This window comes from Notothenia rossii (assembly GCF_949606895.1).
Source record: "Notothenia rossii genome assembly, chromosome: 5".
Lineage (NCBI taxonomy): Eukaryota > Metazoa > Chordata > Actinopteri > Perciformes > Nototheniidae > Notothenia > Notothenia rossii.
The window spans coordinates 82457423-82481543 of record NC_136903.1 but is presented as its reverse complement, the minus strand read 5'-3'; the positions used below and the strand labels follow the sequence as shown (position 1 = coordinate 82481543).

The 24121-nt window shown below is 41.5% G+C and overlaps 1 protein-coding gene across 1 annotated transcript in view; it reads left to right on the top strand.

The window, feature by feature from the left end:
- The window catches only part of magi1b (membrane associated guanylate kinase, WW and PDZ domain containing 1b), a 129580-nt gene that overhangs the window by 75377 nt on the left and 30082 nt on the right, over positions 1-24121 (top strand). Inside the window, 7 exon segments of the mRNA XM_079680586.1 lie at positions 9626-9745; positions 12846-13088; positions 16178-16400; positions 17546-17628; positions 18435-18470; positions 22844-22901; positions 23766-23878. Coding sequence (XP_079536712.1) covers positions 9626-9745; positions 12846-13088; positions 16178-16400; positions 17546-17628; positions 18435-18470; positions 22844-22901; positions 23766-23878 — 876 coding nt within the window.

The following is a 24121-nucleotide window of genomic DNA, read 5'->3' as shown; positions in this document are numbered from 1 at the left end:
TACCCAAATCTTTTAAAAACGGGTGTACAACGAGCGGATACAGATTTCCATCCGAACTGACTTCGGCGGACCCACAGAAAGTTGCTATCAGAAACAATGCCTGACGTGTTTTGGACGTAATCTCGTCTTTGTTTACATTAGCAAGCCTCGCTAACACTCAGAGCTAACCTGTACTGAAGAGCACATGTGTTTTTAAAAAGCAGGAAATAAAAAAAGAACTCGCCTTGTGATAAACCTGCAAGAGAAAAAGCATTTGAGCTCCATACTGTTTCAGAAATAATCCTTGATGTGGTTTAGAACAGGATGGCGTTTTATCACAACCGAATTTAACTTTATCTCCGTAAGAATTCTGATCAGGCATTAGCTCCGCCTCTTCTTCTTTCTTTTTTTTCAAGCTAAGGACCCAAGATCCGCGTTTCTCTAACAGGGCTTCAAAAGAGGGGTTTGAGCAGTATGAGGGAAGGCTACAATGGGTGACCTGTTTGGTATTTTGAAAAAAAAAAACTTCACAGACATGTTTTGTATAGGTATGGCCCTACAATATATTTTTCAAATATAGCATGATAGGTCCACTTTAACGTTTGAGAATGTATCCCTTTGTCAATTCAACATACCCCAAATGGCTCCATAGGTACATCTAGTTGTTTGCATTTTCAAAGCTCGTGGATATTGGCAGAATTTGGTTTTAGGTGGAGTGATCTTTCAGTGATAGTCCCCTTAAATTATGGTGAGGAACAAGGTTCAAATGTTTTGACACATTACATTCACATGGATCTTTATTTGATTTGGTAGCACCAGCATATCATGATGTTCACTATTTATTCTCTAAAGCTCTGTTTCTGTTTTGGAACCCTCCAAAAAAGAATGAAACCTAGTACCAATATTAAAGTTGTACATCAGTCTGCTTCCCTCTCAAACTCAAAGAAGCGGTGAGATTTAAGAGAGGCGAAGACTACCTTAGGAAGAATTCCAAACTACTCCACAAAACAGGATCCAATGAAGATGTCAAGCAAGATAACTCCCCGGCCGCCGGCTATAAACCCAAAGTCGTCCAAGGAGTCAAGACTAACGTTGTCCTTGTGGAGGGAATTAAATGTAGGTCACAACTAAAATGCAAGGCCAGGCCTGAGGGATGTGCGAGCCCAGGGTGCTCTGTTGCTCTGGGGGAACGCAAGCGTAGGAAATACACAGATTCTTCACACATGGTTATTTTTAGAAGGTCTGTAGGGTTGTGACTGCCTTCATGCCTGTACAGCCTCCTTTCACAGCTTTCATTTGTTTTGATGCCATCCGTTAAAAAAAGATGGCTTATTTTGTTACCATGTGTTTCCTTCTGTCATTTAACCTCAGTTGATCTTCCTCAACATTTCATTAAATGTTTGCTTTTCTGCCTGTCCTCCTGAAAACTTTAGTGCAGTTGAAGTGATCTTGATCTCTCATTCTTTCATCAAATTGACAAAGATGTTTCAGGGAAGCATAATTGAATAAAGCAGTAATTTGGTTCTTTCATAAAACATCATTGTTCAAATCTTATGTTCCTCTGCCCTCACAAATGTCTGAAACCTAAGTGTGAGTATATCATGCCACAAGAAGGGTAGATGCTCCCTTAAAATAGTCTGGCAATTAAATATAGATGAGGTGCTTGGATGTGTCTGCCAATGAGCATTCGTTGTGTTTGAAGAGGTGAGGATCTTCCATATATTAAGTGCACTAAAGCAGTCTGTATTGTTTTACGGTGTTTAAATCATGAGGCATATTTCTGCATAATGTGGGTGGTTTGTTCTGTACAAGACATACACACACTCTTACCTATAATGTATTCCCATTAAGTTAGACTGAGAAGCGCACTATTGTTCAGCACTGGCTCGAGAGGTGACCCATGGTTACAATACACAGTGAACGAAGGAAATGAATGTCTCGGCTTGCATTTAAGGCGAAGGCTTTCTGGCAGAACTAGTTGTAGATATAGATTGTTTTCATAGATTATTTATAATTAGTCTACTTGATAACTAACTGACTGGAAAAACGAACTATTTACGATCAATGTTGGCATGCGTCATTCAATATGGCAATCCCCATTGTTGTCCTTGAACCTAGATATGAACCTTAAACGCCTCCAGATGATGGAGAGCTAACAGAAAGGAGACATTGGGTATTGATCCTCTGTGAGCTGAGTGACGGTGTAGACCAGCCGGGAAGGCCAAGGTCACAGCGAGGGTTGTGACCAGTAGCTGTTATGTATTGATCGTGGTTTGAAAGACATCATGGTGTAACCGGATGCTCTCTGTGGTGGATCAGCCCAATCCTGAGATACTGTGTGTTGGGGGGTGGCATTTTTGATTTGCAGCACCAAGGTCACGGGTACGGGTACGCTCTATAAAGGGGTCGCTATACAATTTTGAAATGTTTTTAATATGTCTGCAATAATGTTTCATAAAAATGAGAAACTCAATGTAGGGTCGCATGTTACCAGTCTAACAGTTATTTTGATATATCCATTTAATTAGTGTGTTTAAAGTTGAATAAATAAATGTATGACCGCTAAACACCATAAAAACTCAAAGCACTGAAATATAATCCGAAAGATAATGTTTGCCAGGTGGTTATGGCACCTTCGTGGAGCAACTTGAGCATCCCATTGAGAAATGTATTTCAACCACAGCTTTAAATGCGTCTCTTATATAAACACCACCATTAAGCTTTCACGGTATTGCATGGTTTCACTGCTGGACAGGTTGTCTGCTTGGTTGACCTTTTTTCTTTTGTTGGAGCGTCTCTGTACAGCAAATGAAGTGCCTTCGAGAGACTATATCTCCTCTAAGACTCCTCTTGAACATGGTTACATAACTGATGCTACACAAGTCAATGCCAATGCTTGTGGATGTGCTCCATGACATTATTCTGTGAAAAGAAAAAAGGCTATGTGTAAAAAAGCAGAATATCGAGTTATAATTGTTCAATCTGGTGTGTGCATATGTCTGTTTGGCTATACTGTATCCCCATAGTGTCATTTCATAGCATTTAATGAAGGTTAACACGGTACAAGCCTACCAGTTGTGGATAAATGGCACTGCGCTCTGAACGTTCTCAGAGGCTTCGGATTCCTCAACATGTGTCCTGCTGCCTTTGGATGCTGCAGGGATTGGATGAACTGAAGGGGAAAATGCTCTTAAAAGGGCTGTAGAAAGCAGAAACTGTAAGAATTCCCCGCATTAATTCATAGATCAATGCTCATTGATTTACTGACATTTCAGCCAGGAAAGCAGATGACTGAGGTCAGGGAGTTCAGAAGCTTAGCAGCCTGGAAATATATATGCTGTTATTCTGCCTTTGTGTTGGGGGAGTATGGACCCTACTACATGGAGGAGGAATCTATACATTGTAAGAAGGATTTGAGGAATCCTTGAAAATACAGGAAGCTTTGTGAATGCAATGCAGAGAACTAAAGTATGCTCTCTGTTGTGCTCATATTGTGGTCTGATGCGTGGCTGGCCCTGTGCCAGATATTGAGAAAGAGACATTTTTATGGTGCCTCTGAATGTACTCGGAGATTAGGTTTGGGATTCTTGCCTTTATCAGCCGCTGTAACTTGAACCAGGGAGTATGGGATGAATAAATCCAGGTCAAATCCTTAGTAAGGTCCCCGGAGTGGGGCTTTATCAGGATGGCCCTTGTTAAAGTCAACTGTCATCTATTTCGTTTGAATCCCCTTACGAGACACGTTATTATTAATGCCCTCTACTGTAGATACCCCTTCCACGACTTCTGATAGGGCCAATAACACCATGAATAGCAATGGGATTGGCATGTTGTTATTGGAAATGTTGACTGTGGAGTTCATTTTGAATAGGTTAGGGTTAGGCAGTCGTTTTCTGGACCCTACTCCTGTTGAGTCTTTAGGCCTGAAATGGTTGTATTCAGGTTCGGAAAAAAACACCTGTGGAACACCACATATTACAAACATCCTTAAAGGGTATACTTATATCATTGGGCTAATTTAGCTTTGCAAGCGTTGAGCCAGAGGAAAAAATGCTTGTTGATAATCTTTCTAAATTGGGCAAATCCAGCTTTTGCTGCCTGAAAAGAGTTTATCGCAGTGAACCATGTCTTACATTTGAATGAGCCTTTAAACTGAACTTCGTGCCTCATGTTATCTGGTGTCCTTACTCTGAGGTGGCGACGACCAATATATCGATATTGTAATGTGAGATCGAAATCGTAGTATGGTGTTGTCTCTTGATAGCTTTAAAGGTTGCACAGTGGTGTTGTGTAATTTTCGGTAAAAATATCAGAAAATCTTAGGGTTATCCACTTTCATAATACCCACATATCTGTTTATTATTTATGAAAAATCTCATTGCGTAAGTATTTGTGAAAGCAGTATTGGTATACCTTTTTTGACCCAATTTCAATATTGAGGTATTTGGTTAAAAATGCTTAATTTTCCCCATATCACCCAGCCCTACCCTGTTGCAACACAACAATGCAGTCGTTGTGTTTTTCTAAGGTGCTTTGTCTGAAAGTGCCTTTACACTTAATGTGTTTCTGGAGAGCCATTCAAAACATGTCCTACTCCCCGTGTGTCTATGTTAGCGCATTAATAATTGATTATCTAACTGTCTGACCAAACAATGAGGAACATTAAGAGAAAAAAGCGGAAATAATATAAATGATGGTGACATTCAGAATAAAAGTAAAACAATAATTATTATAAAGGTAGAAGTGGTAACACTGATTTTGTTTTTGTGGTATGGCTAAACTGGTATCCCTTCTTATAGTCATCAGGGCTTGTGTAACTGTAGATACAGTGCAGAGGTGCTGAGCCCTAAATCTCATTGTGGGTTGCTAATCTGATCACCATAGGTGGTTCACAGCATAGACAGGAGTGTGTGTGTGTGTGTGTGTGTGTGTGTGTGTGTGTGTGTGTGTGTGTGTGTGTGTGTGTGTGTGTGTGTGTGTGTGTGTGTGTGTGTGTGTGTGTGTGTGTGTGTGTGTGTGTGTGTGTGTGTGTGTGTGTGTGTGTGTGTGTGTGTGTGTGTGTGTGTGTGTGTGTGTGTGTGTGTGTGTGTGTGTGTGTGTGTGTGTGTGTGTGTGTGTGTGTGTGTGTGTGTGTGTGTGTGTGTGGCTCCATTAAGTGATTACCCTCCACCCACAGCCCCTGTTTAGCCCCAGACCGTGCCATTTGGTGGCCACGCACCTCCTCTCCATTGAGTGTGTGTGTGCTGCATGACAGTGGGTGGAACAGCTGTTGATTATAACATGAGGTGTTTCCTTCCTAACCCTTTTTGTACCATTACAAGCCAAAGCATGTTTGCCATCCACACAAACACACGAGCCATGTCACCCCTCTGGGACTGTTAATAGTGTCGGAGTCAACCCGCTGCTGAATGCCAGAGGGAAGAGGTGGCTCCGCACTGCGCCCTCATCTGTGTGAAGGAAAGGAATATACATAAATATAGGCAGGGGGACAGACAATTATTATTTACATTAAGAAAACTAGAAACAGAAAACTATACTGAAATCCCATTAAAAAGCAGTTTAACTTTATCTTTGGACATTTTAACAGGCTATACATTCTTGTACCTAGCCCTCACCCAATAAGAATTCATATTTTACATATCACTGTGTCTCGGTCTTGCTTTTTCCCACAAACAGTTATGTGTATCTGCTGTTTCGAGGGCTCAGCCCAACAGAATTCTGGCATTTAGCCTGTACTCTTAATTAAAGGCTGCTGTTTCACTGCAGATTTAAATCTTAAGTGTTAAAATATGCCTGATTAGTATGCTACAGTCCTGACATCTTTACAATATGCTTAATTTAATTTGGCAGTAGAGTTGTGCACCCTGCCTCCCAACTGTCTGTTAGACATCTATAGAGAATCAAATAATGCTATAGACTAATTGGCTGGCTGGTTAAAATTCACAGAAAAGTTAAGCTTTGAATATGTTTCTGTGCCGCATAAGGGGTGGACGAAATAACATGAACACCTGCAAAATATATTACGATGTAGTAAAACATTAAGCCTTACAATAAATACCTGTACTTTTCTTTTTCGTATAGCCCGTTCGTTCACACAAGGGCGTAATGGAAACGCTGAAACGGACCCCGCAGACGATAACTGGTAGGCAAGGTGGATATATCTGCAAACGGAACACTCCAAACGGCTCCGTGTGTACACCCTATACGATCATGTCCTGATAACGATGAAACCAGAGCCTCAGCTCTGCTGCTCACTGCTGTAGCATGGTCTGCTACTGACCATGCTACAGATGTTAGTGCAAAATCTACAGCTCCTCTACCACAACCATCAGCAACAAGTGGACATGGAGAATTACATGAACAACATGTTGCTAAATCCACTGCGGGCATAAACAGAACCAACCATGCTCGGGGGTCTTCTTCGCTGCTTTTGGTGTATTTTGTGGCTGAAGTACAGCGCCACTTACAGGCCCGGCATATGTACTACAGCGTCTCCAGCGCTCCCGAGCGGCCTCGTGTCAACAGAATACTTTTTTGATATCGTATTCGGTTCGTTTGCGTTTCGTTTGCGTGTAAATCGGGTCTAACAGAGTTTGTAGATGATTTGCCTAAAGAATATACTACTATGGCAACACAAAAGAAAGTTGTGATTTAAGGTTGAACTCTTAATGTAAACTCACAGTAAACAATGAAGTTACTGCTTAATAAGCAATGGCTTTAATGCTCAGCCCTGAAAGCAAGCTTTATAAACAGATTGATCAGAATACTAACTTATTTAGACCACTGTCAAGAGTAATGCAGTCCGTGAAATCCTGATCATGTTTTTCTCACCCCCTCCGCTCTTGAAGCCTTTTCCCACTCTCATTTTTCCCGTGCATGCATTCTTTATGCTTCCTCGTACGGACCAGGCCTGCGAGTCATGCCTCTCTGGTGCTTCATATTTCTGTCATGGAATTGAAAAGGGTGTTGTGAAGCCAGAGGAGACCATGTAAAGGACTGCATCATCACTGGAGGAAACACTTCCCCTCATAGCTTCCCCACATCCCTCTCGCTCTATCTATCCTTCCTCTGTTGTCCCTGGCAACAGCAGAGACCCAGTGGCACGATGCATGAAGACACAGAAATTATTTATTTCCTTTGTTGCTCTTTTTTTTTTAAAAGAACATACAGTCATGGTGCATGTATTCTTGTGTCTTATACAGTAACAGGCTGGTGGTACGTGTGCTGTTTGTTTTTGGGCGTGTGAATGTATTTTGCTGCAGCAGTAGTGACTCTAAGCTCCCTGCTCACAGTACCACTAGCAACTCTCGTTTCCATGATCATCCTCCTGAATTGCTAATGATGATTTTTTTTTTATCACACTACGCCCACCCACCAATCTCAGCTGGTGAAGATGTTGAAGCCGTTAAGCCGTGAGCCAGCCAGCTTTAGACGAACACCCTCACAGCAAATCTTCAAGGCTTTTCATTGTGTGTGCCGGTAGCTGGATTATGCTAGCACTTAGCTTTGGAAGTCTCACTCCTTCTCTGTCTTCCTCTGCATTTTAGTAGTGGTGTTGCTGCAATCCCAACTGTAGGCAGAAGTGTCTTTGCACAAGTCCCGACCTGCTTTTATTTCTAACTCACAGCTCGGTCAATGGAGCTTTTGTTTTGGCTTGGTATTGAATTAATGAGGCCTATAGCGATGACCGTTTCTCACACCTGGGTATGAGCCAATGCTTTTCCATCGCTTTTTGAAACACAGGTCACAATTCCACTTCCTGTTTGGCTTTCTAAGAGCAGCAGTGTCTAATTGGAGTCCAATCAATGGCCACTTTTGTGTGGGAAGCAAACTGACTGTCGGCTGAGGACTCTCCAAGGTTGACGTTCTGTAAAAGGCTCGGTGCCTGGGAATGAGCGCACCATTTGTTTGAAAGACTTCAGGGTGGGATCTGATTGACTATAGGTCAATGTCCTCCCACTGAATGAGTGTCTGCTCACAAAGAGTGGAAGTAAAGTTTGAATGCTAGTGATGAACAGGAAGAAATGACATTTTCTTTATCCGCGTTCAGTAGCTTTTTAGCAGAGATACCATAAAAGAAGTGTGTGATTGTAAAGGTTGGAGGATTGGTCTGATCCATTGAACTGGAGACTATTTTGTGTGAGAGATTCTGTGTTTCTGTGTGTTTGTTTCTACATGTTCTTTTCTGCTTGCATAGAGTAAGGACCTACACATGTGTGATTTATTACCGGTGTCACTGAGCGTGGCTGCAGTAGGAGCCTCTCCCCCTTATCCCCACACATCTATTTTTACCAGCTTATTGCCTACCAACCCACAGGAGACGGAGTGATTGGAAGATAAGACGGATAAATCAGGAGAGGGAAGGCAAAGAAGGGAAAGCCCTCTGATGTCGGGAAACACATGTCTGTCAGAATAAGATGAGAAAGATTATTTGCCATGAGCCGTTGACGCTTGCATTTATTGCATTTTTCAAGCCAACAACTGAATTATTTTCTTTTTGTAGTCGGACACAAAAAGGCTGCACAATATGAGGAAAATATGCTATAACATTGTTGAACATCGTGATAGTCCTATTATTATAACAATGAAATATGCTATGTATGTACAATTAGTTTTGTCTTACTGTTGCTTTCATTAAAAAACAACAAATTCCAACATCAATGGGAGGTTGTGGCTCAATGGATAGTGTGCTGGACTTCAAATCAGGGGGTAGGAAGTTTGAGTCCCACTGCAGTCAGCATATTGCTCCGGTGGGGATTGTCCACAGTACTGAATGAATGTAAATCGCTTTGGATAAAAGCATGTAATGTAATCAATAAACAAAAAAACATTTGAACACTGAAATGAAAGCAACATAATCAACAGTTCCTAGTGAGACTTCCTTTCAACTAACTAAAAATAAGCCCTCTCTGTATTTGCGATGTGTGCAAGTTGGCAATCAAATACATATATATATATATTGTGCAGCCCCTGTCAGACAATAGTTTGGAAATGTGCACTGGTGAGGCAAACATTAAATGATTGAACAGAGGAAAGGAAGTAGAGAAAAAGGCATCATGACTTCTATTGTCAATTAATTTAACAGTGGTGTAATCTCACTATTGTCTCAGCTCTCTCAAGCTTTTTACCGTTGACGAAACACCGGCCAACTGTCAGCAGTCATTTAAGACGGTGCTAGATCTCACAGGCTACATGCCAAACGACACACACACACACACACACACACACACACACACACAACACACACACACACACACACACACACACACACAGTCACTCCCTTTTTCCCATCACATATGGCAGGATCCCACTTGCTACTACAATATCTCACACTCTTCCCCCAGTGTGAAGGACAATCATAGCAAACAATAACGTTACTTTTATCACTATTACAATTGCTCATTTATATAGCATTTGAAATACAATATCCCTGAAATGTTGTATGTGTAAGGATAAATTGCTGCTAAACCAGTTTTCCGATGATGTATTCAAATAAGTATGTGTCAGGAAAAGGGAGTGGCTTCTAAGATAAAAGCTGTGCTTCAGTGAATTTGTACACGCCCGCTCCAACTGTCACCCTCCTCCGTATTGCTGGATATTCATTCTATGTGGCTAACTTCGACCCCGTCTCTGATTTGTTGTCCAGGTACAACCCGCGGCCCACGTGACGCAGAAGTTCCTGGCGTGGACTACAACTTCCTCTCAGTAGAGGATTTCCTGGAGTTGGAGAAGAGTGGGACCCTTTTGGAGATTGGAACGTATGATGGTGAGTTAAAAATATATCACACACTTGCCTGGGTGTATTGTATGCAATGTCAGAGTATGACAACCGTGTAGGGGGTCAATCGTTTTTATAGGTTTCCAATATCTAGAAAGTCAACAGCAAACATCAGTGGATTAATGTTTTAGCACTCTGTTACGTTATTCCATTCAAACCAACATAATCTGTCAATGACGTAAATCCACTCTTTTAGTAGCTGAACGTAGGAGTCAATGCTAACTTTGTTAACAAAAACTATGACTTAGTTATGCTGGTCACTGACCTTTTTTGCCATGACTAATGACAAGACGCTCACGACTTGGCACCGTCGTCATTAAACACTCGCTGTGTTTAACACAAGTAGGAGTTCAATGACGCAACTATTACTCCTGTTCTTTGTGCGTCAATCAGTGAACATGATTAAAGTATCTAATGTCATGATGTTAGACGGGTAAGCCAGCTTGCATGGCAGAAAATAACCACGTCCCTCTTTACTTTCAGCCAGGGTTTAAACTCACCCTCTCCATGTTACATTGTCAGAACGTGTGCCTGTTGTGTCCGGCTGCTGGACAGGCACAGCAGGAGGCACAGTGACTTCCCTCTGCCTCGCGCCGGCGCTCAAATCATGGCCCCCGCTTCCGCTACTGTCAAGTTTTGATGTCAGTCCCTTTGAGTCAAAAAGCACATTTTTACTAGATTTTGTTCGAGTTGACATTTAACAATCACATTGAATAAAATCCATTGCTGAACAAACACTACATCATAGGGCAATGCTTTAGGAGGACATGCTTTTCTCAAATTGAAAAGTTCAGATTATCCTGCTTGTTTGGTATGCGCCGCTATTGCTATCACTCTATTCAGTGTATATGTAGGTCAGAGAGCTTTCAGCAACATGTTTAACCTGCTACAGTATCTGGAGCGGTTGTTGAAAGCAAATCGTAGACATATTGGAAAACACTAAAGCAGACAAGAGAAAAAGTTGGTTTGAAAGTTGAAAGGGTTGCCGTCAACATCTTGGTACACTTTGCGTTTCACGTAAGGAAAATAGCAGATGTATATTAACAAAATATTGAAATGGCGGGTGTGATATAGATCTGCTGGGCATTTGGCAGTGTTAGTGTTTGGTTGATTTGTTCTGGGTCAGCATAGACACACCTTATACATCAGGTCTAGGGTCTTTGGGGTCGTAATGAGTGATTTGCAGTTGCCTTGCGACACTTTAATCGAACGCACATCACAAATATACACACTTTTCAAGTAGGTTCTCCTTTCTAGCTGCCACAACTAAAATAATGTGCATGTGTTGGTGGATACATTTGTCATGTGTTAGATGTCTAGTTTCAAAATATTTTCCTAGAGCAATGCTCACCCTTTCTACTAGCCAGGAACTTTCCAGGAATAAAAACATTTTTAATTGATTTAAGGAGTTTGTTCCTGATGCCACTGTAAACTTTCTCTGAAAATTAGACATTCAAATCAAAGCAAACTTATGATTTAGTTTCTAACAAGTTAACACCGATAAAGCATTTGTTCAGAATGATGCTACAGGTTATCACAAAGTGGGATGAAAGGTAGGGAAAAAAAACACCAAAAGCAAATTTGATGAGGAAGTGAAGAAGTTTTGAAAACCTGCCGTAGACAATAAAGTAAAGAAAAGTAATAAGTTCAGTGATCATGACACATTGGAAACACAGCATGCGTCACACTCAGCAAACAACACTTTGCTGATAAACCAAAGTCATCACTGAGAGGACTGTAAACAACAACACGACCATGTCCCCCCCGCCATTCAGTCAGATAATGTTTAATTAAGTGTCTGCTGTGTCCATTTTGCTTGCTCACTGTTCCATAACAATGGAGTTCCCTCTGAAGGCAAGAGAGGCAAACAAGCCCAGTGACTTCCTGACTGGCAGCTAGCTCACTCACTCCCACTGAGGACCATATGGAGAAAATCAGAAGCTTTCACATTATCTTTCTGTCACTTTCAAGTATTTTAAAAAGACGCAATTCTGGAATTTTTCTGCAGCTTTGGCTCCAGATCTTTGGCTGTGTATTGTCCGGTAAAACGTTGGGGATATTTAAATTATTACTCATTTAATTTAGTTTGTAAGATTAATATATGTTTTGGTGACACAAAATGTCACTTTGGTTTATATTAGGTTGTGACTGAAATGATCAACAACCTTTGTCATGATCTTGTTTTAACTTATAGACTATAAACGTTAAACTATGAAATAAATATATACAAGCCTAAATGTACGTTTTCAACATTAAAAAAATAACTTATTTTTGGGTCTAGAATTACACCAATACCATTTCGATGGCACTTTAGGCACATGCTAAATATTTAAACAGGTTTCATCATTACAAACCTGTTTTAAAATGTGCTTATAAACCTTTTTCATGGCTAAAATGGCTGTTGTTGTTATTGTTATCAATTACCCCTGTGCTTTTCCTGTAATGACATGCCAAAATGTCTATTTCCCAGTACGTCATCCAGGTATGTTATTTTTTTCTCCTGCCTTTATCTTTTGGATGCTAATGCTGTTAAGATGAAGGCTTTATATTTGTCTTTATATTCTGATTCTCAGATGGTGCAGTCTGCTGAGGCCTCTCTGTTCTAACTTTGGATGAGAATGACTCAATAATAGAAAATAAAACAGTTCTGCATGTTTTGTTCTCTCGCCTTTGAAACTGTCAGTTTGAAATGTGGTACAGGCACTGAAGGACAATCTGTCTGACTACTGCTTTACTCAATGCCAACTTAAATACTTTCAGGAAAACTACTACTGTTCTTGGTAACCGAATATAAATCAACTCTGAATCGTAAAATATCCACTTTCATTGGTTATAAGGGAGGAAAGATCATGTGGGAAGTGTTGTTGCCTAAAACATTATTAGTTTGTGATAAGTTAAAACAAAGTAGTTTAAACTTGACCTAGGTCAAACAAGAAACATATTTAGCTTTGCTTCAGATATTCAAATGTTCCTCACACAAACCTGGTCTCTCCCCCTCCAACACACACAACTCTTTGACCCATCGGCCTCAAAAACCCCTCCCCACCCCCGTCTTTTTTAATCCATTCCTCCTTCTCTCGTTGCCTAGGTAACTATTATGGGACGCCCAAGCCACCGGTGCAGCCCCCCGGTGGGAAAGTGATTAGCAGTAGCGGTAGCGGCGGTGATGCCCCACTGCCAGACGGGCTCAGCGGTAGCCTGCCGGGCTCTGAGCACTCCACTCCCCGACGCTCCAAGTCCTACAATGACATGCAAAATGCTGGAATAGGGCCTGGAGAGCAGCAGCAGGAGGAAGACGAGGACCTCCCGGACATGAACAGCAGCTTTACAGGTACGTACCGGGGCAGGAGGACGGGGGAGAAAAGGAGAAGGGATGATGATCACAGAACTGCATTTCTTATCAGTTCCAGCTAATGCTTGAGTGTCAAGAATCATTACATTTAGACATTGTGTAGTTGAGAATGTCAGAGGTGAAATGAAGAGACCAGGCATGGTGGTTCAACATGATGTAAAGTCATGATAGTAGAAAGTGGAATCTTGGTTGTTTCTTTTTTTATTTTGAATACTAAAGAGGCACATCAGGTATGATTCCAATATATGAATCATCAAGTTGCACTGTGGGAAATGTGGGATCCACTGTTTTCAAACTTGACCCGTGGTAGGGACTCATGTCAGAATCTCAGCCCCCTTTTTCTTTATAAATGTATTTCTCTCAGTTCCCAGACTTTATACAGGTGCTATACTGAATATCTTGAATCTCCCTTTACATAAATACCATTAGGTATTTTATAAAGTTGGTAAGACGAAACAAGGGAGACTACTGAGATGGACATTTGTCCTCAATTTCAAGTGGACCTATCATGCTATATTTGAATGATATAGTGTAGGACCATACCTATAAGGCATATTTATACTTTTTATTTTTCAAAATACCAAACAGATCATGCATTTTAGCCATTCCTCTTTTCGCTCAATTTAACACTGTCTTTGCATGGGCTGATTCTGTGAGAACAGCACCATCTACAGGCCTGGCATATGTACTACAGCGTCTCCAGTGCTTTCCAACGGCAATGTCCGTGGCTGTCTCCTCCTGATTGGTGGAGTTGGCCCAATAGCCGTAGTGCCACTTCTGTGACGTCATAGAATTGTTCAAATCTGGATCAGTCTGTATCAGATCCGTTGCAGCCCCTTTTGAAGAGATTTGGGTATGGAGGAAAATAGAGAGGGTTGTGTTTTCTGACATTTGGTGAGTTTCCTGGAACACCGGGGACACATGTTCATGTATCAAAGACGTACAAAAGTGTATTTTGCATGATAGGTCACCTTTAAACTAAACAACTCATTACTGTGAACATCTTTTACAGGTAAATCAACAATCAGAGCAAGCCTTCACTACCAAAACGAACTAAAAGATAGACAGAGATTGATCACACAGGAGTGAAATGCAATGTGAATGCTAAACCTCACAAACACAGTTGATTTGAAGTCTGTACTCTGGGCTGAACACTCCCTCTCTCTGGCTGCTTGGCTGAGCACAGATGTGTTGTTTCTCTGTTGAGCAGTTTCACACAGTGAGTACAGAAGCTGAGGTCCAACAACAAACGGTCACTCAAGGAACATTTGAAACACATTCTGGATCCAGGTGTCAATAGTAGTCAGTCTCCAATGGATTATGTATGATTTTCATTTATTTGAATACAAAACACCAAACCGGAACAGGCCTCAAGGCTGAGGCTATTCTCCAAACTAAATTACATTTGGCATCCTCACAAAGGCAACAGCCAATATGAAGTGCCACGTTTGGCAAACACCACAGGCTAGCTGGATTCCCTTTCTCTGTTTTTTCAACCTTCTCAAAAATGTTGCTTGTACCTATCAATTGCTTTCCGCTTATTCTGGGCTTATTATCATATTCTTCTACTAGCTGTAGTACTCCATGCTTTGCAGAACTTACATAATGACTCACAAGCTTCTGTAGCCGGTGTGGACACCTTTTTAACAAGCAGACCTGCAGTCAGAGTACACAGGCGGCTGCTTGAAGAGCTGTCTTCAGCAGCACCCTGAGAACATGCTGTGTTCTGTTTATTTGGGAGTATAACACTAGAATGTGATCCTGCTCTCTGCAGCTCCGCTAGGAAGAAGAAACAACAGTATAGTTGCGACGGATAAAGTGGGAGGGGATGTAAGTAGAGACAAGGTAGCAGGAAATTAAAAGGAAGGAGGGAGTGGCTGGGGAGGGGGACATGTGGGCAGGTCTGAAAAAGGATTGGACACAGAAAGGGAAGGGAAGGAAGGCAGGACTGTGTTTTGTTGAGGAGGATAAGCTCAGAAAAATGAAGAAGTAGGAGAAAGAGGACAACGAGAGTGGAGAGGGAGCGGCCGAGAGAGAAAGAGAGAGCTTTAAAGTGGTGAGGGGCTACAGCATACAAGAGCTTCTTTCATTGGTGAGTAAGTGGTCTCTGGGTTTGACTACATCTGCCTGTATCCATGCATCCAAAAGTGTAGAATAGTGCCCTCTGGCTGCAAGAAGTGGAGGCCAGAAGGCTGAGCCGCCTCCATGGATGCATTTATTCTTAGTGTAGTATGTTAGAGTAAGAGATGTTATTCCATGATTCAAAATGTTTGAAAGCATGATGCTGAAATCAACGCTGTTTTCTGTTAGCATTGAATTTGAATGATATCTTATTATCTCCTCTTGTGTGTTAGTAGGTCAGTAGGCATTTTAAGGAGGGTAACTCAGCCCTAAAGCTGTCTCTGCCATGTGTTTTTGAGAAGGTGGGACCTAAAGTTGTTTATTCACCGTCTGTGATTGTGCGAGCTCTGAGGGTGCCAACCAGTCAAGTGTGAAAATGAGATAACGGGAAACTAGGTGATAGCACTTCACAGGCCATGCTTTTAGGTGTTAACTGCCCACTCAGCAGTCTTTAACTGAAGTTAATGTCTCTATTGCTGTGGGAAGTGTAACACAATAGTGGGATTTCAGTCAAAAACTAGCAGTGAAAGCTTTGGAATTTATTTGGGCCAACACTTGTGGGAAGATATGGCTTTTCTAACAAATCTTCAGAAGGATACTCATATACATTTGGACTGCTTAGATAAATAGGACATATGTCATTTCATTGAACATGAAAGAAAACAATGACAGGTAAACATTTGTTCTAACTTTTTCTTTCCTTCTTTTCCAAACATGTTGTTTTAAAATGTGTTACAGTCTGTCATGTTAGCGTAACTTTCTAAAACCTGTGCTCTTTAGAAATATCAATTATCTCACACAGGGCAAAGTTTAGAAAGACAGTATGTGTTAGATTTAGTTTCTAAGACTCCTCTTGTTGCATTGAGTTGTTCCCACTGCTACTTTCTGATCCCGAAAGTGTTTTTTTTGCTCTTAACACCAATCCATGTGCTTCCCTGGCCTTTTAGGAGATTCTAGTGAATTAGACGAGATTCCTCACTCAGTGCGCCCCTACGCCCCCCGGAGTGACCCGCCCTACGTTGGGAGAACCCCCTCACCATCGGCCACCACGGAGAGCACTCAGCATTCCAACTCTAACCTGAGCCATCCTCCCCCGGAGGACCCTCTGGGGACTCTGCCTGACAACTGGGAGATGGCCTACACCGAGAACGGAGAGGTCTACTATATAGAGTGAGTTCACACTCGTAACGCAGCGTGGCTCTGATCACGGCTTCACTTCCTGAAAGTACCAAAGAGACAACGTAACATTTAGTTTTGCATGCATATGTACATACACTGTGCAATTGAGCATTAATGTCTTTATATGTTGTAGTGTAAATGCACTATTTTATAGTACAATTTGCACATTTTAACTACAACTTCCTATGTTTAAATAAAACTCTTATTTGAATTACCTTATCTTTTTTATTGCACACTCTAACTTTGCTTTCTTATGTTTGAATACATATTGTATATTTTATTTTATTCAATTGTTCTAAAACGTTTGACTTATTTCATTCTAAAATGGGGGAAACTGGGATACATAATATAGTCTGTTTCGGGTTATACATATAAAGCCAATACGTAAACATTTTCAATAAAAAACAAATGGTTCTGCAGATCAGAAAGTTCAGACATAAACTACCAGAGTTCCACTTTGCTATCCAACATCAAGTCGTTAAACACATTCCTCAGGCTTTCATGCAATAACTCGGTCTTTAAATGATGATGCTTTGGATACTATTTGAAAGCTTTTGATCCATCACAAACAACATAATGGAGCATAAATCAACATGCTATTCATTTCTTCAGCATATGCAGCCACTAAATCTAGGAATATAGTGGAGTAAGAGCATGGGAAATAAAGTCTGCAATTTAAGACTTTGAGGGATTGAATTCAACCCAGATCCTAATGCTTTAAAAAATACTCACTACATGAGTTACTTCTGTAATAAGTGGGGTGACCTTGTGAGAGTCTTTTATAATGGAATCATTTTGTGCCTTTCGCTCAGCAGCTTCTGTCCTTCAAAAAGCATCTGTCTGTCATTAGAGTGTAAGAGCTGTTCCTCAAACAGACCATGCTAGATCTGTTGTGCTGTGAACCAAATAGTTATGAAGGAACCAATGGATCAATAACAGATCTGATTCCTCATTTCAACATCTCTTGATATGTATAACTTGACTAAATAGTCCTGCCCCTCAGTTCACTATAATATTCAATCTTGTCAACTTCTAAGACATCTGCCTTGCTACATACCAAATGTAAAAGTATAGCGTTTTTCCATTATTTCTATCCCCGTAAGGTAATTGTATTTGTGTGTGTTTTCTCTGTTTAGCCACAATACAAAGACCACCTCCTGGATAGACCCTCGGTGCATTGACAAGCCTCAGAAACCCCTGGAAGAATGTGAAGACGATGGTACGTTCATGTTTGAGCCTTATTTCCCTATACCATTTGATATGTGTATGTAAAATCCTCTGCTTATGCATTACACTTAAACGGGCCTTAAGGCATTCCTTGATTTATACACTTTTCTTCTAACTTAGTTCTGTCAGATGTCAAATATATAGGTTTCTCTCTTTCTGTTGTTTTATTATTAAGGGACATTTCGAGAAAGACACCTAAATACATTTACATTTATGATTAAATAAGGAAACTTCTATTTACACATATGTCCAATCAACTAGATGTTTTTTTAGTAGATTCTAACATAAACATGGGTTAGAAAACAACCTTATTGTCCTATTTCACAAAGCTGTGACAGATGTTTACAGCAGCGCAGTAGTTCCCCCAGCAGCCTTTAGGTGTCAGTGTTGGGTCACAGAAGATGGCGAGCAGTCATTGGGTGTCACTGCTCTGCTCCTTCTTTCAGCTGTTCGTCAGAGCAAGATGCCCCACAGCTTCATAGGAACGAAATGCATCATCCACATCATGTAGCTCCAATCCGTAATGCCCTCCTTGCTCAGAGATATTTAACACAGATGCTTTAAGCCACAAAAACATGCATGCAAACAGAGAGTACAACTATTTGTTAACAATGAGATCATGTTTCTTTCCCCTCAAAATGCAAACGTTCACACACAGATCCATTTTGAGGCTCTGGCTGTGATTATCTCTCAGATGTATTTGACTGACTCACAGATGTGCACCTTTCCCCCCCCCCCCCCTTCTCTTTTCATTTAACAACCCTTCTGTGCTGCTGGTCTGTCCGTCCCTCCGAGCAGAAGGGGTCCACACAGAAGAGCTGGACAATGACTTAGGTAAGAACTTCTCTCATCTTAACACCACCCAATCTGCAATTCAAATTGTATCTCAATTTAGAAATGGATCACACATCTACATAATGACATGCCCAACATCACCACCAGTGGCTCATGAAGTCTTACTCCACAGTTGGAGAGAGATGACCTTTACCAAAGGCTAACCTTTTGATTTTTAGCAAATGCATTAGAAAAGCAGACTTAATACAATAAAAAAAAAACTCACGTCTAAAAAATCTAATTAAATAAACAGCCTTGAGCACAACTGTCAACGTACCCACATGCCAGCAGCAATCCAGACACACTTACACTTCTGCAGATTCGTCATGTCACACAAAAGAGACAAGGGCTGATCCGAGGAAGATTGTTGTAATGATGATTTGCTAATGGGTGTCTGTCCGAGTCAGGCGGCAACAGGCCTTTTTTCCCTGAAGCCCATCAGAACACTAACTAACCTATCAGACACGGCCGCGCGGCTTCTTGTGCAGATAATGGTGTCTGCAAACTGCCTGCTCCGTTATGAACAGGTAATGGAAGACATCATTCCATCAGGAGCAACTCAGTAATGGTGGTAGCAGACCTTTGTGGTTGAAACATTGAAATACAGGGATCAAATCTATAAATATCTTTCATATTATTCTTTTGTGTTTTTGTAGTATTCGAGGGGTTGCAAAGACTGGTAAAGAGCAAAATAAATGCAGTCCATCTACCATCTGTTGCCAGGGTCAGGGACATATTAAGGAACCCTGTTTAAGTATCGTAGTATATTTGTTATTCAAATCAAATCAAGTTTTATTTATAAAGCACATTTATAAACGATTTTTGGTTGAGCCAAAGTGCTGTACATATAATAAAAATAGCCTACAGTAGAGACACTTTACAGCAAATACAACAGCACAGATTGTTCAGAATATCAGTATGAGAAAAACGACATCCTCTGTCCTTAGACCCTCACATCGTACAAGGAAAAACTTCCAGAGAAAACCCAAAGTTTAAAGGGGAGCATGGGAGAAACCTCAGGGAGAGCAACAGAGGAGGGATCCCTCTCCCAGGACGGACAGACGTGCAGTAGATGCCGTGTGTAAATCGAAGAGATAATGTATTTTACAGCATATAGACCGAAGGTTAGGAAATGCCTGTGTCTGTAATCAGAAGATGAATCCACGAGGATGTCAGCTACAATCCTGTGGAAGCCATCAGGGAAGCAGCATGACGAGACCCAAGGCAGGACCGCAGAGACAGGTTCAGCCACGACCCGAAGTCCACGACTTAATCCAGAACTCAGGATAGAGGATCCAAGACACAGGACTACAGCAAGAGGATCAGCCTCGACTCCGGCTCCCGGCGTAGATATAGATACAAAAGAAGAAAAAACATTTGGCTGGGTTAATCGGAAAAAGAGAATACACAGACACAGACCCTGACCCCTGATCTAGAAAGATCTCATGAACTTCCCCACTCAATCTATCAAGACCCGAGCAGTTCTATTAGATATAGGATAAGAAACAGAGATAGGGAGCACAACAACCTATCTCTTCGTCAGATGCACTCCCCCGCTTATCTAAGTGACTCTGTACCTCGTTACCCTCTACAAGGCCATAGACCAGCAGAAGGAAAATGGGGGGTGGGTAAGTGTACTTATTGAAGTAGTAAAGCTAATTTAATCAATATTATCTAAATACTTTCAGTATTTTTCTAGCTCTTATTTCTGAATGGCAGGTGTTTCAGCAAACAACAAAAAAAACAAGTCAGGGACAGAACATTTTGACGATGCGCGTGATGGTGAAGCGGCCGTGTGCAGAGCGTCTTGTTAGCAGATCCCGTAGATAAGCCTCTTAAACAGCTGCCATGTTATAACCATCAGATCAGCCCTGCTCCACTGGATGACTAGTTCAATAATTATTGATCAGCACAATCCAATACGAGTGGGCAAAGGAATGCAATTAACCTCAGTTCTCTGAGGAGGGGCAGATCTTATGAAGGAAGGGCACACACACATGAAGGGCACACACACACACATAAATAAATACTCACACACAGTGCCCGTGTACTACATGCTTACTCCAGAGAAATCAATCTCAGCACAGTATCAAGAGAATGAGATGCGAATAGTTAAACATGTAATTCATCATGCTTGACTACCCGCTGAATTGACAATATGTTCTGGAAGGTGGGATGAGGAAAGAGGGAGGCAGTGTGAGAGGAAAACCCTGCATAATGACTGACAGACATTTCTCTCTCCTGGTCTTTCTCATTTGTGTTTACACTCACTGTAATGTACAAAGTCGTTATGATGGTTGCTGCATATGTCCTCACTCCGCCAGGCTTTTTCTGTGACACACACACACACACACACACACACACACACACACACACACACACACACACACACACACACACACACACACACACACACACACACACACACACACACACACACACACACACACACGCACACACGCACAAACGCAGGTGCTCCTCCAGGGGCGGAACTAGTGCAGTGTGAAATCAAGTGGGTGATTAAAATGTTGCGCGAGGCCATGCAGGACCGCATTGCATTCAACGTTCCAGTTCAAAAATCAGATTGATGATTCACCGTGCTCTCTTTGGGGGCTCACCCTGTAACCAACAGCAACGCTTTAACCTTGCATTCATTTCTTAGCTGCATGTGCTTTCTGTGTTAGAAAAGGAATGAAGCAGGTTGAGAAAATATGAAATTAGAGTGACTCGAATAGCTTACAAACATCATATTGACGACTCTTGATTGCAGATTTGTCTCATTTTTATTATTATAAGTTCTATAATGTTCTTTAATAAACAAGAACTCTGCATGAAATATAATCTCAAAAAGAAGAGACATGATTTAAACCAGATTTAGCTATCAATTTATTTCAATCTGCTGTCCCTGGGCATTAACATACACATAACACATTTCTTAACCTCTATTACACTAACAATTATACAGACAGATCAACATATAAAAACCAGCAAGTTCAAGTTAAGGTTAACAAGCCTGGTGTAACAAGCCTGGTGTAACAAGCTGCAATCTTTAGGGTCATGCACATACGATTTAAACATTTCCTTTTTTTTTTTTTTTTGCATCTGCTGTTGACTCCACTCCAACTAAGGGCCCTCCTCATTAGAGAGCAGAGGGAGGCTCTCCATGTTGGATGATTGTAATTACCAACTACTCGCACACAGGGCAGTGCTTAATTGGCTAGGGGTAACGATATGTAAAACTGAGCTGATCACAGGAGGGGGGATATTGGACAATCTGTGTTTGTAGCCAATTAGAAGCCTCTGACATTATCTGTGTGGAAGCCGGCCAATAATCAACGCTGCTGTAATCTTGTGTTTCTGCCGGAGATAACGGCATTACTGTAGAAATACAGTGAACCATCGGGCAATTACAGGCTGTTGAAGTGGGGCCCAGTCGGATCCATTTCTTTTCCTAATCAGCGCTGATTATCATGAATTTTGTATCACTGTGAGTAAGCAGCTGCGTCCAATGCGACCTCCTCAAATGAAGATGTTTTTCAGAGGATTGAAGGTGCAGCACAAAGCGTGACTCTCACAATCTTTATCAGACAGAAAACACAGCCACACTTTCACTTTGTCCAGCCAAGGACAGTCTTCTTTTCACTAATATAGTCATCAAATTGATCGGATATTTGCTTCTTTGTTAGACTGTCAAAAAGAAAAGTGAATGTTTTGATGCTTAAAAAACATTCTATTGATTTCGCACCTTAGCAGCACATTACCAGACTCAAGCCTTTTAAAAATATATTTTGTAGATTCAAGATATATTTTTGTCATATACACATATAACAGGCAGTTGCACCGTGCTATGACATTCTTACCTTCAGCTCTCCACACCTAAATATTACAAAACTATACAAACATATAAGATGAAAACTATCATACAAGAACATTTTAAGATAAATAAAACATCATACCATGGTTTCAAAGCCTTGATTGTTCCAAGTCCTGCTCCCCCCCAGTATCCCCTCCTCCTTCCACCTGTTTCTCCTTCTTTGTTCTTTCCTTCCCGTCCTCTCTCTGACCCCATCACCATTCCTTTCTCCCACCTCCTCTCATCTCTCCATCCCTCCTTTTGCCCGAGAGGGTCTTGCTCTGCTCTTATCTGATGTGTGGAAATGTCACCATTGTGAGGGGACGAGGAGTGGTGTGGGGGGGGGTGGGGGGCGTCAGCACGACAGCCCGACAGCCTGTGTAGCTGTTGAGTGACTCCGGCCCTGGAGGCTGACTGACAGGCAGGCACAATGGAGAGGCAAAAGATCTCCAGTGGCATCTTCAGTGTTCCTTGTTCAATCCGTCTCCAACTCTTTCTATGTTTGTTTTTCTTGTTTTAGAACTTCCACCAGGATGGGAGAAAATCGACGATCCAGTGTATGGGGTCTACTATGTTGAGTAAGTGACATACAGTATGTAAAGGCACACTCGGATGCAAATACACACGCTGCACATAGAGAAACAATAAGAAACAACCATTTAGCATTTGTCTTCCCGTCATTTTTTATATTAACAAAAGAGAATCTAGATCTCGTTGTAAATAGGAGCTTCTCTAATGTATGTACAGTCCTGCTGTCACAGCCAGATTGCGCTGCAGCTATTTTGGTCTTTTTGTGTACTGGAAAATGTAGGCCATTTTGTTTGTGTCATTATCATTTTGGAAAACATGCGGTGAATGTGTGCATATGTGTGTGTGCATCTCATGTCGTGTGATGCCCCGTGGCCTCGGCATTAATACGAATGTGTTTCATGCATTTTTCGATGTTTTTCAAAGCAGCACCTGGGGGCTCAAGGCTGTAGCATTTCAATATCCCCCCCTTCCCTTCCTTCCTTTTTCTATCTGCAATATATATTTTCCAGTATAAATTACTCACCGTTCCCTTTATGTGCTGTACAATGCAGCTGCATTCAGGTGTCATTTCTCGGGGCTAGTTTGTGATGTCAAGATGTTTGTAGCTTCGCCTGTAAATTAAGCCATCATGAAAATGGGATTTATTTGATGTGATTTGCGAACGTGATTGTGTCAGAGAGGATTACTGTGTGCGTATTGATGGATGCATGTGTATTGTGCCACTGTGTATTAATCAAAGCTTATCCATCTCTCTCCTCTATTACCTTATCCTCTCCTCTGTGTCTGTTCTCCCTCCACTTTCCTACTGAAACCTACCTTGTGTCCTACATCCTGTTTTCTGTTCTCCCCTAACTTTATTTCTTATTTTTCAACCCCCAATTTACGCTTTCCTTTTTCCCGCCGTCCCAAAGTCATATCAACAGGAAGACCCAGTATGAGAATCCCATGTTGGAGGCTAAGAGGCGCAGGCAGCTGGAGCAGCAGCCTCAGCAGCCTCAGCCCCAAAGCCAGCAGCCACCTGAAGGTGAGCGCTACATCCGAGGTTCGTTCACGTGCCCCCACCAAGGGCGTCATTTCCTTTCTTTCTATTCATGTGTGTGACTGACTTGTCTGCGTACGTCTCTCTATATATGTGTGAGATTGTGTTCTTTACTGCAACTACTGCTACTGTGTTTGTTAATGTCGCCTGCTACTGCCTTATGATTTGCTAAGTGCCCTTCCATAAAGGCATAACTATTATTTGCGGCTGTACCGCTCAGCCTCTTTT